This window comes from Ruditapes philippinarum, unplaced genomic scaffold (assembly GCF_026571515.1).
Source record: "Ruditapes philippinarum isolate M1 unplaced genomic scaffold, ASM2657151v2 ctg4644_1_1_1_1, whole genome shotgun sequence".
In the NCBI taxonomy this organism is placed as follows: domain Eukaryota; kingdom Metazoa; phylum Mollusca; class Bivalvia; order Venerida; family Veneridae; genus Ruditapes; species Ruditapes philippinarum.
In genome coordinates, this window is record NW_026854215.1 from 12209 (window position 1) to 31023 (window position 18815).

Here is an 18815-nt window from a genome sequence, read left to right on the forward strand (position 1 = left end):
AATGTATTGTTTGTTTACTGTTATATAGTCCTGAAACCTAACCTTGTTGTTCAGAAAGGCAGACAGACAGACAGACAGACAGACAGACATCAAGGCAATTACTATATGACCACATTCAGGGATATAAAAGAAGAAATACCTCTCTCATATTTTCTGGCATTAAGTTTAAATCTGTAGGTAGAAGTGAAGGCAGAAGAAGATGTTCACTATCAAACTGTAATGCCACCTCAAACTTGTTTAGTAAGCTGAGAATATACTGACCAATCTTGTCTGAGTTCCTGTACAGTTGATACATGTCTCTTAATTTCATGACACCTGCAGGTGAAACAATAACAATGTATGGATACATGATGGTCCTTTTATTACATGCTTTTCGGTGGTTTATAGAAATATATCAGTGATATGAAACTGGTAATTACACTGTTTGAAATAGTGAAATTACCACTTTGATAATTTCACTGTTTTGAATTTAAGCCCCTTACGTTGTTTCAGTGAAATACCAGCGTGCACAGTACTGGGTACCAACTTAATGAAGTAATGTCGTAAATGACGTCATGTTGTATTATTATTTGTCGCGCTTTTCATTCAGTATTAGGTTTAATGTCTTTTTAAAACGTTTCTTTGCATGTAATAAAAAGAAAATTTGTTTAGTTTAGTGAAAGATCGAAATATATTTCACCTTGTGAACACCAAAAGTTCATATTTCACTCGTGGCTGCGCCACTCGTGAAATATACCTTTTGGTGCTCACTCGGTGAAATATATTCAGATCTTACACAGAACTAAACAAATATTCTCTATTTATTGCTCACCTGATTATTGAGGCTCTGAATTAATATTGTTAGCAATGAATGAAAGGCAGATATGATGCCATAAACTTAAACTGATATCATAACATTCATATCTGCACCTGAAATAGTGCAAATGTTAATAAGGTTTTTTCCATATATGCATTTTTATGTCCTGTGACCTTTTTAAATCTCAGATGACCCTAAAGCAGATTTAGACATTTACTTTTTATTTATATAAATATTTTCTGGATATATTTAGTCATCATAAATTCAAAGATAATAATTAAAACTCTATTTATTTTCTTGGTATGAATGCAAAAGCTTGTTTCATCTTATCAAAGGGAGATAATTAAGCCAGAATAAATGCTCTCTGATGCATACATCTATAAAAGCTTGTGAAAATGAGTGACCCCGGAGAGCCAAATTTTTTCCAAGGTTCATCAATTAGATAACTTAAGTAGAGGATCCACAAGGCAATGCTACATATCAAATATCTAAACAGTGGACATTTTAGTATTCAAATGAGGGCACCACAGCAAGATAATATCTTTAGAGGTGAAATCAAATTAGATCTATTCGTGGAAAATTTCTACAAAACAATGAACATTCCAGTGACTGATCTTAATTAGAGAATAAATATAAGTTTATATTACCCACCATTTTTACAATATTGTTGCACCTCTTTAATAGAGACAACTCTAGCTAGTTGGTCACACAACCACTGAGGCTCCAGAAAGTATTGATCTCTTAAGGACATGTCTTCAAAATGACACAATACACCTGAAAAATTATAAACAAAAATACATCTTAACCTTTCCATATAAACAGAATATTACATGAGCTGGAAATCCATATTGAACTAGAAGGGTTTATTGTCACAAATACATATGTCTCCAAAAACTAGGGATGAAACTTTGAAATTTCATTGAAATCCCAGCAGCAGTTTAATCTGTGAAAGCCTGACAACATTTTTCTATTTTTAGCTCTGGTAGCCATTTTGTGCAGTGAAGCAGAAGATGCCGATAATATGCACAACTAGGGATGGTACTAACCATTCTCCTGAGAAGTTTTGTGGAAATCCCGCAAGGAGTTTGACCTGTGAAATTCGAACAAGATTTTCCTTTTTATATCTATGGCTTCTATTTTGTGCAGTGAAGCAGAACATGCCCACGATATGCACAACAAGGGATGGTACTGATCACTCCTATAAAGTAATGTTTAAATCCCTCCAGCAGTTTGACCTCTGAAAGCTTGAAACGATATTTTTATTTGTAGCTCTTGTGGCCATGTTGTGCAGCGAAGCGGAATGTGCCGGTGATGTGCACAACTAGGGATGGTACTGATCACTCCTATGAAAGAGTTTCATTGAAATCCCGTCAGCAGTTTGACCTGTGAAATCTGGACAAGCCTAATGCCGACAGATGGACAGGTAGATAGCGAATGGAAAAACAATATGTCTCCAAAAAATATTGTCAGACATAATATAATAACATAGTATGAAGCAAAGTGTCAGGTAAATTTCATACAGTTTGATTCATATTATTCAATAAATTTTATAACAAATCTACATGAATTTAACATTTTATTTATTACATACCCTGAAAAACATTTCTGTTTGACCATGCTAAAATAGTCAAGTAACACACATATAATTAGGCTCGTTTGCATATTCAATACACAGTCATGCCATACCTATTAATTGATTTGCCAAACTAGCACTGATATGAGATAAATTATTTTATCAGGATAGTATAATATAGTACAGCAGAATACCTACTGAAGACAACCCCAAAATTAAGACCACCCTGCTATTAGACCATTTTTTAAAAGAATGGAATTTTCTGTTCTTTATGTCAGTGTACTGTCAAATGAGTTTATTGTTAACCTGAGAAGGAAACAGTGTACACTAATAATACCGGTAAAACTTTTGATTAGAAAATAGATATGTGGAATCAAAATATACCATTTTCATGTAGAAATCTTGTAGCTTGATTAAGGTCCTCCTTATTTCTGAAACTGGTTGTAGTTTCATCTTTAGACATTTCCTCCATCACACTTAGACTGAAATTATAACAGAAGAACACTGAACTATGTTAACTTACTGGTAAAAGTAATAAAATCATACAGGAAATAACTTGATAATTTACAAATAGATATTATAATTACTAACAGATATTTTTTTTTCTTCAGATCCGAACATGAGTTACAAAGCTTACAACTTCAAAAGTACGGTAGGTCAAAATTATAAAGGTTATATACCATTTTACATGCACACAAACTCTATATTTGATCATAAAGAATATAATTATGTAAGCCTTACAGCTTTAAACGAATACAACAAGTCTATGCTAAATTTATAACCCTTGGGCATTGCCATTTTTACAAAAGCAAGTTATTTACATAACTTTTGCAAAGACAATTAAGTAATGCTACATACTTAAATATCTCTAGGTCATACAGTAACAGAGAAAAAAATTGTAGTATGTTTTCCTATGTAAGTCTATCTGTCTGTGCATCATAGTTTTACACAAGATTTAAATGTGTTTTATGTGTTTTTTCTATACAGGTCTATGTTAACCAGGTGGCATAAAGGGCCAGTTTATTTTTTGATCCCACAGGCATGACTTACATATCCTTTGTAGAGGACCATAAGGTATTGCAACATACCAAATACGTAAGCTCTCGATTTTATACTTTCTAAGGATTTTTGAGAAATTAGTTCATGTAAACTAAGTGACACATTGGGTGGGGAAATATTTGATTTTCTTTTGTAGAGGTCAAGACAATGCTACATGAAAAATATCTAAGCTTTGGTCATTGTAATTTCACACAAGAATATTTAAATTGGTTTTCTTGTATAAGTGTATGTAAACTAAGTAACCCCTAGGTTAGGGCAAACTGTGACTCCTGGGACAATATTTACTTAACTTTTGTAGAGGACCATAAGATGGTGCTATATGCTAGATATCTAAGCTCTGGGCATAGTAGTTTTTGAGAAAAAGATTTTTAAAGAATTCATTTTTGAAGTATTTTGATAGCAACTGTAAATTACTTGTGCATCAGACTGGAATATTTTAAGAGGGCCACCTTAGAATCATCCCTGTGAAAATTGGTCAAGATCATGTGGTTTCAGAGAATATTGTCGAAAGAAATTGTATATAAAATTGTATATATACAAAGGGACAACAGATGACAGTCATCATGCAATCACAAAAACTCACCTCTGAGCACTTTGTGCTCGGATGAGCTAAAACATGAACCAGAATAATTCATAAACAAGAATTATAATAATAACTTACAACTAAGAATGACAATAACTTACAGATAAGAATGACAATAACTTACAGATAAGAATGACAATAACTTACAAGTAAGAATGACAATTACTTACAGATAAGAATGACAACAACTTACATATAAGAATGATAATAACTTACAGATAAGAATGACAATAACTTACAGATAAGAATGATAATAAATTACAGATAAGAATGACAATAAATTACAGATAAGAATGACAATAACTTACAGATAAGAATGACAATAATTTACAGATAAGAATGACAATAACTTACAGATAAGAATGACAATAACTTACAGATAAGAATGACAATAACTTACAGATAAGAATGACAATAATTTACAGATAAGAATGACAATAACTTACAGATAAGAATGACAATAATTTACAGATAAGAATGACAACAGGGCTCGAGCTAGTGGGCGATTCGGGCGAAATAGTCGCCGAATTCCGTCTGACTTCGCCGACATCCTACATGAAAGCGAAGATGAAGTCGCCCGATTTTATTGATCCATTATTGAAAATTACCAACAATAACTGTGAATAACATGTTGTGTGTGTTTGCTTTGTTTACCCTCGCCACCGGAAAAAGGGACTGTCATGCATCTCAATCAACGCGAAATGTCATTAATCCGTTTGTTTACCAACATGTCATAAAAGTCTAATTAACAGACACTCGAGGAACAATTAGACTCCGCCCACGGCGAGATTACCGATACGTGCGAGAAACCAATCGTAATTCACGTTTTAATCGAGGCGACATTATTAAACCAATCATTAAATCGCTAACATACAACTACCCGTAACAATTATTTATGATGGACGGATCAAACGTCAATTAAATTTTCACTATCGAGTGATTGTCAGAATTAAGAGGACCGCTTGACATATAACTGTAACGGTAATTTTAAATGAAAGTTATGATAACCTTTTTTGTCGACGAGTTAAATTTGATAAAATTGACGGCGTATTACACTGTATTTATTACAAATGAAGTTAAATTAAAGATCGTTTCTTTCGTTATCTACTTTCATTTTCTTTACAACATAAGTGAATATGAATATAATGTCCGGCGCAAGCTTTTTAATAGTAAATCAGAAGGGAATAACTGTTAATCCACCCATGATATGATCCATGATAGGAATCAACTATGGCTTTTTTATCTTCATTTAATGCAATGGTTGCATTACATGATACTCATTCTAATTACTTGTTTCAAACTACTTTTAAAATTGAATATTCTGTTGTAACACAAATCCAATTCATTTAATAAGATATGTACAGTGAGTCAACATAATTGCGATAACATACAACAAACATCGATAAATGAATCTCCTCACTTCTCCCTAAAATCTCCCCACTTCTCCCTAAAGCAGCTGGAGGGAGAAGTGACTTCTCCCTAAATTTTGAACCTAGCTTGAGCCCTGGACAATAACTTACAGATAAGAATGACAATAACTTACAGATAAGAATGATAATAACTTACAGATAAGAATGACAATAACTTACAGATAAGAATGACAATAACTTACAGATAAGAATGACAAATAACTTACAGATAAGAATGACAATAACTTACAGATAAGAATGACAATAACTTACAGATATGAGTTAGAATCACAGACTGGTTCCTTATTATTGTTTTTCTGATGCCTCACAATTTCACTGATAACAGACTGTAACTTCATATACTTCTTTGGTACCTTATGACCTAATAAGTTCTCACTCCTTCGAGCTAAAATTAATACAAAATAAAAACTGTGTGTATTTCTTTTTATGTTAACAATCTTGAATTATATTAATATATTAAACTTACCATGAATCCACCTTTCATGAAGTTACAAGACAGAATTGTTTGCCTATTATTTAGATAAAAAATGGGAGCCTCCAACAAGTTTGTGTAATAAATTTCAAACATTAACACTTTTTATCTGTTTGAAGATTTGAAAGGTAAAGTATTAAGTCACAAAACATATAACTCGGCTATAAAGGTCAATCAAATAATGACCTTCTTACAGACAAATAGATAATTAAACTATTTATTTATGTTTACTGCTTATACAGGCATTCTTATTGTGGTAATGTCTTCACACTTATATTTTATATGTAAATACAGTAAACTCTGCTTATAACAAACTCATTGGGACATTCAAAATGTGTTCCTTATATCCCGAGTTCCGTGTAAGCATTTAGCGAATAAGTTTCTTGTATCGGGAGTTTTTATAGTGAACAGATTTATATATAACAAACTGACTGTTTACCATCGTTCTCCATTTTAAAGAGTATTTAATTTTGAAAAATAACTCATTATAATAGACAAGGTTTCGATTTTCCTTCTTGAATATCTTCTCTTATATTTTATATTTTTTATAATATTTTACTTATGAAAGATATAGATTTCTATTCCTTTTCAATCAAACATACTTTATATTTTTCAATGGATTTTACTCAAGAAATAGCATGCGTAATTATTTTCCTCGAGCAAAACTATTTAAGAAAAGAAATAATGGAATAAAATGAATAATTGTTTTATCTTGGTAACAAGAACTCATGCTAAAAATATCCTAGATAGAAAACTATTACGTACTGTTATACAAATTCATTTTCACAGCTGTATTGAAGTACATACAACAATAAACGGTACATTCGATAGAGTTGTAATCCATGCTGATAAAAACATAAGTAGAAAATGCCGGATCTATTTACGGATAGCCAATATTTTGGCGTTTGTTATGAAAGTGTAATTTTCTGTACTTTTTACTTAATTGGGACTAAAAAGTGAGTTCATTTTAAGCCATAATTCCTCATAATTGGTTTGCTGTAACTATATTTTTATATTAAACAAGCAATTATCATAGTATTGCAAGCAATCCATAAGTCCCCTACCGGTTAGAACCCCAGCAACATTCTGATGGGCCATTGGCCATTCAATTTTACCAGTGAATGAATGACATGAATGAACTTAAATCTTTTGAGTTCTAAGTTTGTCTATATCATAGTAATGTGTTAAGTTTCTTTGCCTAGTAAGGAAATTATGTTTATACAACCTTGTCATATTATTACAATGTGGGATTTTAAAGTAAATCCTATAAGGAATGAAGAAGTTGGAGTGAAAAATACCAATTTCTCGAAAAAAATCTAAGTTCAAGGGGGACATAATTCTGGAAATAGTCTTGCTAGAGTATTTAACCATCTCAAAAATGTTGAGTGATAATAAAAAACATATATATGAAGTTTGAAGTAGATACATTAGGAAATAAAAAAGTTATTTAAAAATAATAAAGAAGTTATTTAAAAAAGACAACATTTTTTTTCATAAAAATTCTAAGTTCAAGGGAGGTAATACTGATAATTTTTGTGCTAGAGTTGTAAACCTTGTCACATATGATGTGGTTGATGACCAGAAACTTATATTTAAAGTTTGAAGTAAACACCTTAAGAAATAAAGAATTTATAGTGAAAAAGCTGAAAAATTTAAATCAGAAATCTTGAAATTCAGGCTATTTGTTGCCATAGCAACCAGAATTTTCAACATAGGAAGAAAAGAAAAAGATGTGCATAATCTCCAGACTGCCATCTACAATATTTCAAGTTTCATAAAAATATTTTCAGTACTTTTTGAGTTATCACTGGATCCAGTTTATGTATTTAATTTGCCATATTTTCAGACTATTTGTTGCCATAGCAACCAGAATTTTCTACATAGGAACAAAAGAAAAAGACATGCATAATCTCCATACTGCCATCTATCCATATATCAAGTTTCATAAAAATATTTTCAGTACTTTTTTGGTTATCGCGGGATCCAGTTTTGTGGACAGACGGACTGACAGACAGACGGACGGACGGTAAACCTAAAGTCCCCTCTGGTTAAACCGGTAGGGGACTAATAAAGAAGGGCAAAATTTGGGCCAAAATAAATTGTTTCTTATTCCTATAACAGTGTCCGCTATAAGTGAAGTTTACTGTTTTAAGATGAGATCTTGTATACATAAATTGTAAACAACATGAAGACCATTGTAGCTCATATCAAACAAAGATAGTGATGCCCCTACCATTTTCCAGTAAGCTCATGAAATGTATTTTTTTTCATACTTTAAAAAGCAGATTAAATGAGAATAAAGACTGTGAATGAATAAACTTCATAAACAATTTTAAAGTATGAGAATCTTACATGGATGTTTCAGATGAAACACTGTTTCATAAATCAACTTTTGAAGTTTGTCTATGTTTGTTGCCTTTCTAGAAGCTGCTACATTAATGACATCAATAACTAATGGTAGACCTATATTGTAATTATCAACACGTCTGTATTTTTCCAATATCAATGTATTCATTGACTTCTCCCAGTTTGCTGGAAAATCTTTCTTCCTTTTCTGTATCTCATCAAGGTGGGTTCCCACAATTATAACAGGGGAACCAGGGGCCTGTGCCTGTAAATAACAACTTAGCTGTCAACAATATCAAGGTGGGTTCCTATAATTATTACAGGGATACTAGTCATATAGTCATTAAAGCCACAAGAGGGTTACATATCATCTGTTATGCACAATTTTAATGAGACACATTTATTTTTTATATATGATCTAAATATAGCTGCAATCTATTGGTCCAAACAGCTGTCAACAGAACTTTTTTATAAAATCATATTTACTGGGTGTAGTATCATATTCACTGGCTGAATTGGATTGAGACTCATATTCAATGACCATACAACGTAGACTGTTAATTACACATGTTAATTAAAAAATAATTGTTGCGTTTTTTCCAATGCTGACATCTTGATTTTTCCCAATATTAAACTGCAAGAATTTCAAATCTAAATTTAGCTTAAAAGAAATTAAAACAAGCAAAACCCCAGATGCACAACTCACATGCTGACCAACAGTCTTGTCACATTTAATGACTGTAGGTCAAATACCTTTTGAATTATGAGCAACACACTTTGAAAGTTGAATATTTTTTATTCAACTTGCATATTTTTTTACTAAGTCGAGGGCAATAACTCTACAAATACTAAATTAATCCATAAGCAAATCCCAAGTGTATAATTGCACAAGCTGACAAACATTCCTGTAACATTTCATGATCTAGGTCACATACTTTTAGAGCTTTGCACAACAGAAGTTGAAAATTGCAAATTTAAGGGCAATAACTCAAATAAAACTGAATTAATCCACATGCAAAAACCCCAGGTGCACCACTTCACATGCTGATCAACATTCCTGTAAAGTTTGTTGAATCTAGCTAAAGCACTTTTAGAGATATACATGACACATGAACTTTTTTGTTCTCTTTTGTTCTGTTTACAGTTAGATAATCCCCTATCCCAATTCAGTAGTGGGGACACACAGACAGATGGATGGAAGGAGAAGACAAATCTAAATGCCTCCCCTGGAGTGGGGGCACAAAAAATGCATTCTTTGAAAAAATTGGTTGTAATATAAGAAGCGGATTGGTAGTGAAAAAAGGGGGGGGGGGGGGGGGTTGTAAGGCGGTTCTCTACTGTAATATTTTATTGGTAGGAGATATTAAAATGAGTTTACCTGTATATTTACAAGCCACTGTCTCAGATCAAGTACACCAGGTTCACCATTCGTTAAATTCCATACAACCAAATACAAAGATCTTGGACTCAAAAAATATTGATGGGTAGCATAATATTCTGTCTGCAAAATAATTAAATACTTGCCTCTATTCTACATTCTAACATAATTTGCTTCCTCCAGATGAATAAAAGTAAATCTTCAAGTAAACAACTTTAATATTAAATATTCATAAGAACAATTTCCAAGTTTTTTTTAAAAACAATACCAACTTGGAGGCATGCTGTTTTAAGGTCATTTATTTAATAAATGATTGTATTGACAAAATGTTCTGGATTTTATACACTTTAAGTTTCTTCACCACATCTCCTAAAAGATGGATAGATATAAAAGACAAGGTAAAACAAGAACATCTAAAACCAATATATCCAAACTTTAAAACAGTGGATCAGAAAACGTACAAATGTTTCGAAATACATGTAGATTGTAATAATGTAATCATGAGCACTTCCTCAATAATCTGAAACAATAATGTTTTACCTGTCCAGCAAAATCCCAGGTGCGAAACTCTACAGGTCCTTGTTTGCCATCCAAGATAAGTTGACAAATATCAATACCAACTGTAGATAATGGCTTATCATCTTTCGTACAGAATGCTGCTGAAGAATCTTGTCTCTGAAGATAGTTCTAGAAAAAAAGTTCTATATATATAAAACTAAAGTTCTACAGATACAGTCAACGATTGTTATCCCTACATCACTTTTTGATTTTTTTTATCTAGGTCAAATTTTTAAACTCCTGATTCATTTTTTCTGCATAAAGACTATTCAAGGGTCATTATAAATGTTCTGCCTTGCAATAGAGGAGATGTCCATTTAGTGTGCTCTTCATTTTAACCTCTGGCATCCAGCTTGTTAAGCTGGCATCCAGCTTGTTAAGCAGAGCATAAAAATTACTATTCTTTAAAAGACCACCCAAAGCTTATTCCTATTGTTTTTCATGAAAAAAAAAGAAATAGAAAGTAATCTTGAGCAAGGTCTTAAGATATGCTGTTGACATTATTTACATATAATTTACACACATACATTAATATGCATCTTTTTCATATGAATTAAAGACATACAAATAGAAGACAGATGTTACCATCATTTTAGTGCTTGTTTTTCCTTTCTTCATTAACTGTTGTAAGAGAGAAGTTTTCCCAATGTCAAACGATCCAACTATCATCAGATTCATACAGTTGTACTTTTGTGATCTAGTAAAAAACACATGTTGTAATTTAGTCAAGTTGTAATATCTACAATGTTTAACTGAATGGAGTTCATACTTATGCCATCTAATTCAGCTTATCATGAAATCCAATTTCGGATGTAGTGTTTTATATTTCACAGATAAACAAAGATGTCTGTACTCTCTCTAATGATGAACAACAAGAGATGTTTGTGAAACACTTAATCCCCCTTCCCAACCCCCCACCTCATCTCGCCAGTATACATTATGGCCAGTGTACATGGAAATGAATTTTACTATGTGAGATCAACTTATCAAGTATGACATGTCTAAGCTAAAAAGTGTTTGAACAATAGGTTGCATAAACCTTGGTTGACCTATAGACCATTAGACAGGTTTGACTCTGACTGTTTAAATTATAAACTGTCAATAACAATATTTAACCAACCTGATTTTTTTATTGTATTCTTTATTTCATTTAATCAGAAGACCTCTGTAGTTGTAGAGTGACAAAGTAGTGGTCTGAGTAATATGTTGGATGTGCATAGCAGACATGGTATATGTTTAGCAAGTCTAATGAGAGATATACATGATCTAAACAGAACCTGACCTACATATTCTTATGATAAATCTGTATACCAAATCTCATTTCAGTATGTGCAACCTCTGCGAAGAAAATGATCAGAAATTGCAAATAATTGGAATTTTTCTATGTCTCAGGGGCATAACTCTGTCAAACATTGCTCGATCGTACCAAAACAGAACTTGACCTAGATATTCTTATGATACATCTGTATACCAAATTTCATCAAGTTTGATTCCAATATCTCATTCCTTACTCTAGTTATTGTTCTTAAACCATTTTTCTATTTTTAGCAACAGTGACCTTGACCCCAGGAATCCAAATGCAATACAAACCGAGCTTTCCACATATGGTTGCTATATATCAAGTTTGATTACAATACCTCATTCCAAACTCTAGTTATCGTCAGGAAACCATGATGTTGACCGATCGACGAACCAATTGACCGACTGACAAGCTGACTCCTATATATCCCCCTAAACTTCGTTTGTGGGGGTATAATTATATTTTTGTTTGATTTATACTTACTCCTCAAGAATTGACCTGAGAAATCCAGTAATGTCAGAAGCTTTACCATTTGCCATTTTAATAACATCATGAATAGGGCCTTCTAAAGGACACATTTCTACCTCTAAACGCTGCAATCTGTCTAGTAGACCAAGGGCTGGAGGAAGCTAAAACAGAACACACTTCAAACTTATCTACTACTGAAATTCATTTGTTAAACAGAGACTCTGTAAGATTGAAACCAAGTTTTTATACAGACATTGGCATTATATAAACACAATATTAATCATAAAATTAAATTAATAAATGAGGTTTATGAAGGTTAACATGACATCATCCAGCAGTGAAATAAGTATTTGGACAGAAAACACTAAGTTCTGTTTAGCAAAGTTTTAAAGAACTTCAAAGGCAAATAAATAGTTATAACTTAAACTTGCTGAGACCAAAACATTAAGTAATGTCTCAAAATGTCTTTGCCACCTAAAACAGAGCTAAACCACCCTCTATATTTGTGAAATTTAGTTTAAAGAATATTTCATTTATAATCGACACATTTACATAATAAAGTACATAACATAAAATTTAGGGATTGAGTAGGAAGCTTGTAAAGCTTTTTTGAAAACTTTCTCCGTCTGTGAAATTTGACTAGATACTTTTGGCAAACTAACTTCAAATTATTGTGATACCCATGAATATCAAAAAGGATCAATTCAAATGGGTGTTTGACAAGTCCATTTAGAAAATTTACAATGTCAAGGGTTAACAAACACATTTGTATTCAATATTCTTTCAAAATAGACTTTGATAAAACATAGCTTGTACAAACCTCTGTCAATTGCAGATTTTGTTTCATTGACAGGGACTTCAATGTTTGCATTTCTTTAATGTCATCTGGTAAATGAGTTAACTTATTTGCATCCAGATTAACACTTGTAATATTTGGAAAGAGTAAATTCCCTTGAATATTCCTCTCTAATACTTCTCTGTCAGACAGCTATAACAAAATAAAACATGTATATCAAATTTGAAGTGAATAACTTTAATAGTTTCTGAGAAAATGGATCTTAACAAAAAGGTTTAACAGGGCTTAAAAAGGGATGTACATTGTAAACAATATTACTATGATCTGCCCTTTGAAAATGTCATACTTTTATGACAATTAACATAATGTGCCAAGCTTGAAGCTTTTATATTTTCTGCAAAAATTGACCTTAAGGGTAATGATAACCAATGCTAACACAAACGGCAACAAGAGAGTCTTGACAATAGATCCACTTGTTTTCTTTGAAAAGAAGAGCTACCAACAGTAAATTTACTTTTAGCCTCAGAAAAGCTGACTGAACTGACCTCAAACCTAAGCAAAGGAAAATACCAACATATTCATGACCAGTTCACATAAAGAGGACCTGTTATATAGTTTGTAAAAACCTATGAGTAACTTACATTAATAGACTGTGAATGAGCAATTGCTGAGGTTCTCAGTACAATCAATGTTGTCAGTTTATTATATGACAAATCTAGTGACTCAAGATTCTCCAGTTTTGTATGATTACGATGAACACAAGTTGTTAGTGCTGCTGTCTGACCAAACATCCCTGATCCAACAAATGATGCTCTGAAAATATATATATCATTCATATACTTTCTTCATATTAATCTTATACATGAACATCTATGTAATTTTGAAAATCCACTTGCACAGATGAGAAAGAAAAGAAAGTGTATGGAAAAAAGAAAAGATAAATGAATAACCAGGGAAGAACTAGAAATGTGTCATAACACCACAAATGCCCCTACATGCAGCAAAAATTTCAAATGTTATAATATTTAGTTCCAAATTTGTTTGCACAAACCATTTTTTCATCTTCTAAGTTCAAGACCCTTTAACTATTCAATGTTAACACAAACCATTTTTATACAAAGTTCCAGGCATAAGTAAGTATATTTTTCATTCATATTTCATTTTAAATATGAAGTATTTACACAGAATTATGATAAAATTTACAGTGTTATGTTTACCATATATACTGAAACACACCTGTCTTAACCTAAGAGGTATTTCATAACCATAAGAGAATAAAGATGTTTGGATTTTATTTCAGAGAACTTGTATTAATTGATATTAAATGTTGAACAGATTCTATCTCTGTACAACAAAAATCACACAAGTTGCTAGATGATAATTTGCATTTAAAAAGATATTTATTTATTGGGACTAAAGGCATAAAAAATTTGTATTGAAAACTACTAAGATTGGTGTCGATTGTTGACTTAAGAAAAGCATATTAAATATTGGTTTCCAATCTATTTCATTATCATTAAAAACGTTATCCCATTTGATGGGTGCAGTTTGCTTTTATAAAGTTATTGCATTCATTTGTAGTTTATACAAGAACTGATTTGGTGACTTTGTTTTTTTCCAAGTTTTTCTATCTTTATTCTAGAGAATAAAATGCAATGTTTTATATCAACAAAATAAAATATTCAAACACATCTCCATCTATTGCTGCTTACAAATGACTTTAAAATAGCAAAATTCAAATTTTGATACATACTGTCTAGGGGCACAGAAACATTTTCTTCTCTCGTCCTCATTCTGCCAGTCACTCAAAGTTTCTATTTCATTATGACTCAAATCTAGTGTCTTCAATAGTTTTGGATATGCCCCAAGATTGCCCACAATTTTCAAATGATTGTAAGGCATTTCTAGGTTCTCCAACTGTGGACAACAGCATGACAAAAACTCAGGGAAAGATGAAAGCATGTTCTTTCCCAGTTTTAGTGATTTAAGGCCTTTCTTATAATTTTCGGCAGCATTTACAGCTTCATCACAGACCATAATGTCATCTGTCCAGTGATTGTCTCTTTTCACTTCATGGATTATCACATGACTATCAGTGCTTGATTCCGATTGGTCATTTTCTAGAGGTAAACTATCAGGAAGGCTTTCAAAATAATTTTCACTAGCAATGCTTTCTTCTGATTCTTTTCTTACAGAAACTGGCACAGGTCTAGGCAGCTGTTCAAGTTTATTATAGCTGAGATCTATTGTTTTCAGATACAAGGATTGCCAGAGACTCACTGGCAATTTATCAATTTTATTGTGGCTAGCATTAAGTACCCTCAAACGTGGAAGGGTAAATATGTAATTTGGAATGGTTAAAAGATAATTATGCTGAACATCCAATTCTTCAAGGAACTGACCATCAAGAGTGAAATTTGTTTGTGATGGAAATTCAGTTATTTCATTGTGTGAAGCTATCAGGGTGCAAAGTGATGGCAGCTGTAGCAAGGCTATTGGAACCATTGTGATTTTATTGTGAGAAAGATCAATTCTTGTTACAGCAAACAATGGAATTCTGGAATTCAAGCTGGACATTGATGGATTTAATGTATTGACAGCTGTTACAAGCCATGACGGTTCAACTGTGGACAATACTTTCAGATTTTGCCAGCGTAAGTTTACAGATTCTGTGGGAAATATCTGCTTGTATCTAGGATCTGAGGCAGAAAGTCTCTTGGTATCTTCACCATCCATTACATTTATTGAATATTCCTTCTTCATTAGTTTTTTATTGATATGATTGGTCTTATCTTCACTTGACTTGTACTTGAGAAAATGTGCAATGAATTCTGGGTGTGACCTAACAGCCTCTTCAAAGACAAAGTTATTCAAATCTTGAACATCAAGAGATAGAAGTGTATCTAACATCAATAAATCTTTGTTGTCTAGAGCTACTTTCAGTATTATTGAATACTCTACATCTTTCTCTCTGGCTGTCAAGTCAAACTTTGCTCTAAATTCAGCCAACTTTTTCACAATTTGAAGATGGCGATTCTTTACAGCTATATATACACATGTCAAGGTCTGACTCATGGAAGTGCTCATATCACTTCTTCTATACAAGACATTACTAGAAATGTCAGAAACATCTGGCAGTTGGATTGGATTAGTGCTTATTTCGTCCATATTTGCATCAATTTTAACTGGTTTAACATCAACATCTAAATCTTCCAATTGACTGGGTCCGGAACTTACACTAGACATGCCATCACTAAATTTATCTATACAGGAGCCTTTCACAGTAAAATTCAACAAATAATCCACTATATCATCATGTCCATTTTCACATGCGAAAAATAATGAGGATTTCCCATCAGCAGATACTTCATTTACAGAAAATGGTAGTCTGTATTCCACATGCTTCTGTTGATCATATTCCAATATGTACATACTATCTGGATAGTCTGACTCTAAGAGAAGCTTGACAATATCTAAACAACCAGTCTCACATGCAACATGTAGAGGAAGTTGATCAGAATCATCTTTCACCTTACAACAATCTGGATATTTCTGAAACAAACAAAAACAACAAACAATGTTTTACTCTTTGACAACCCTATTGCAATCATTATAGGGCTGACAACTTCAAGCAGTCCAACCAAATACTTTTTCTTAGTATTAAAGTCCCTGAAAAAAAATCAAAGCATGGCAAATCCATCATGCATAATGCAAGTTTTCTCTTAAAATACTTTCTCCAAAGTCATAAGTCAATATCTGTAGATTTCACCAAGTCTGCAGCTTAAAAATCTGTCAGTGCTTTCAAAATTAAATGTTTTTAGAAGCTAAAGATGCTTAAGATTATAAGTTTGGAAACATAGTAAGGCAAGAAACAGAAAAAACGTGTTCTGCTTTTCTCAGTGCTGGAAAGTAAAATAAAAGTAAGATTGAACAAGAGCCACCACAGGGTGGGGGCAAAGCTTGACTTTTTTACTTTTTATAAAAGCAAACAAATAAAAGGTTGTAACAAATGATTTAAAACGAAAATTAAAGGCATTTTTTTTTTCAATTTTAATAGGTCTGTCTAGTCACACTTGTTGTTTTGTCCAAGTATGAATCATTTCTATAATGTTAAATGATAAGTTTTACAGCTCATAGCTGCACATCAAAGGAGAGAAAAGTAGGTAACTTTGTCAAATTATTTACATCAGCAGATATCAAAGTTCAATTTTTCATCTAAAACTGGACATGGCACAAGCACAATAATCTATATATAACCAAATATATTGGATGATAATTTCAACAATTCAAATAAATGTACAATAATACAATATTTTATGAGAAAATTCATTTTCCAACACATGATCTCTATGCTAAAATTATATCTTGACTTTCATACAGTTAGCTTTTATTACTAAAATGATTTTCATTCTTTATCATTTTCAGAATCAGCACTGAACAACAACAGATAAGCATACCTTTATCAAATGTTTAACAATGTTTGTCTGTCCCATTTCCACAGCTACATGTATAATAGAGGGCTGACATGGTAGTTGTGTTACATAACGCAGTAATTCTACAGTTATATCTTCATGACCCTTCTCTATGGCACTAAACATAAACACATTTATTATGTTATATATTTCTGGAATAAGGTCATTCATCATAATTAATATTTTTCTATAAATTATCATTTTTAAACATTTTCTTTGAATTCTTACATGCATGTCCAATTCACCCCATAATTTTTTCAAGTGGTCTTCAGATTTTATTTTCTGTTGGAAAAATAATCCTGTGTTGTTTCAAACTATAAATATTTCAGTAATTTTATCTCGGGCAAAGTGAATCATATCATTGTTAAGCCTTCTTCAACACAGCGTCCCAAAAGATGCTTTTAATGTGTCAGTGACAATCGTTTCTAAAATAGAAGATCGGGAAACAAATAATCTGTTTTACTAATTTATATATAAAGAATGGACCAGTAGATTAGAGGCATCAAGAGGTTTCATAATTGTTTATGCATTTTGGTTATAAAAAATAAATTTTTGGTAAATTTCTAAAATCAGGTATTTTGGTTATAAAAATTAATTTTTTTATAGATTTTATTAACAAACAATTAAGAACTTTACATTAAAAACAGACTACTGTAAAATAACTCATTGGCATGTAGCCAAATTGATTCTATTTTTAGTAACACAATATTTAAAATTATTAGCTAACGTCATAAAGCGTAGCCGTTGTGTTAGTACTTTAACCCATTTCCAGATATACATGCCTTCCAACGCCTTTTTCACCCCCTCCCTTTTTGTTGTCTCAAATGGTGAAAAAAAGCCTTATTTAGGCCCTCGAACACCTGTTTTTGTTTGAGAAATGTTGTTTAAAAAAATGACCACTATTTCGGCGCCATCTCCTAACCAAAAGAAACATCAGGGGGTTGCCAGAAGGGGGATGTGCCCCCTTCTGTTTGGGGATTTGAAGGGGGCAGCAGCCCCCCTCATCATGAAAATTTTGGACTTGTGAGAGGCTAAAAATGACCCCAGATTGATCATAAGGCAATGTGTAACCGACGCTGAAAAGCCTTTGACTCTATCTTAATCCATTGAGTAGTTGCAGCACTTTGAAATCAATTTTGATTGAAAAAATCAATGCAAAATAGTGATTTTTGGCAATTTTGAAATGTCCCCTCGTTGCCAAAAAATGACCACTTTTTTGGCGCCATCTCCTAACCAAAAGAAACATCAGGGGGTTGCCAGAAGGGGGATGTGCCCCCTTCTGCTTGGGGATTTGAAGGGGGCAGCAGCACCCCTCATCATGAAAATTTTGGACTTGTGAGAGGCTAAAAATGACCCCAGATTGATCATAAGGCAATGTGTAACCCACGCTGAAAAGCCTTTGACTCGTATCTTAATCCATTGAGTAGTTGCAGCACTTTGAAATCAATTTTGATGGAAAAAATCAATGCAAAATAGTGATTTTTGGCAATTTTGAAATGTCCCCTCGTTGCCATGGTAACAGAAAATTTAGGACTGAGAATGTTGTTACAAAGGAAATGGTCCAGTCAACATTTGTGCCAACTT

The 18815-nt window shown here is 32.3% G+C and overlaps 1 protein-coding gene across 1 annotated transcript in view; it reads right to left on the reverse strand.

Annotated features, from left to right (window-relative positions):
• Positions 1–18815, reverse strand: part of LOC132739458 (leucine-rich repeat serine/threonine-protein kinase 1-like) — a 37112-nt gene that overhangs the window by 9987 nt on the left and 8310 nt on the right. Inside the window, exons 7-19 of the mRNA XM_060727177.1 lie at positions 17217–17349; positions 14513–16311; positions 13401–13572; positions 12784–12951; positions 11979–12124; positions 10781–10892; positions 10178–10324; positions 9638–9760; positions 8266–8524; positions 5694–5826; positions 2754–2851; positions 1448–1570; positions 140–315 (exon numbers count right to left, since the gene is read on the reverse strand). Coding sequence (XP_060583160.1) covers positions 140–315; positions 1448–1570; positions 2754–2851; positions 5694–5826; positions 8266–8524; positions 9638–9760; positions 10178–10324; positions 10781–10892; positions 11979–12124; positions 12784–12951; positions 13401–13572; positions 14513–16311; positions 17217–17349 — 3589 coding nt within the window. The remainder of the gene's footprint in view (positions 1–139; positions 316–1447; positions 1571–2753; positions 2852–5693; positions 5827–8265; positions 8525–9637; positions 9761–10177; positions 10325–10780; positions 10893–11978; positions 12125–12783; positions 12952–13400; positions 13573–14512; positions 16312–17216; positions 17350–18815) is intronic.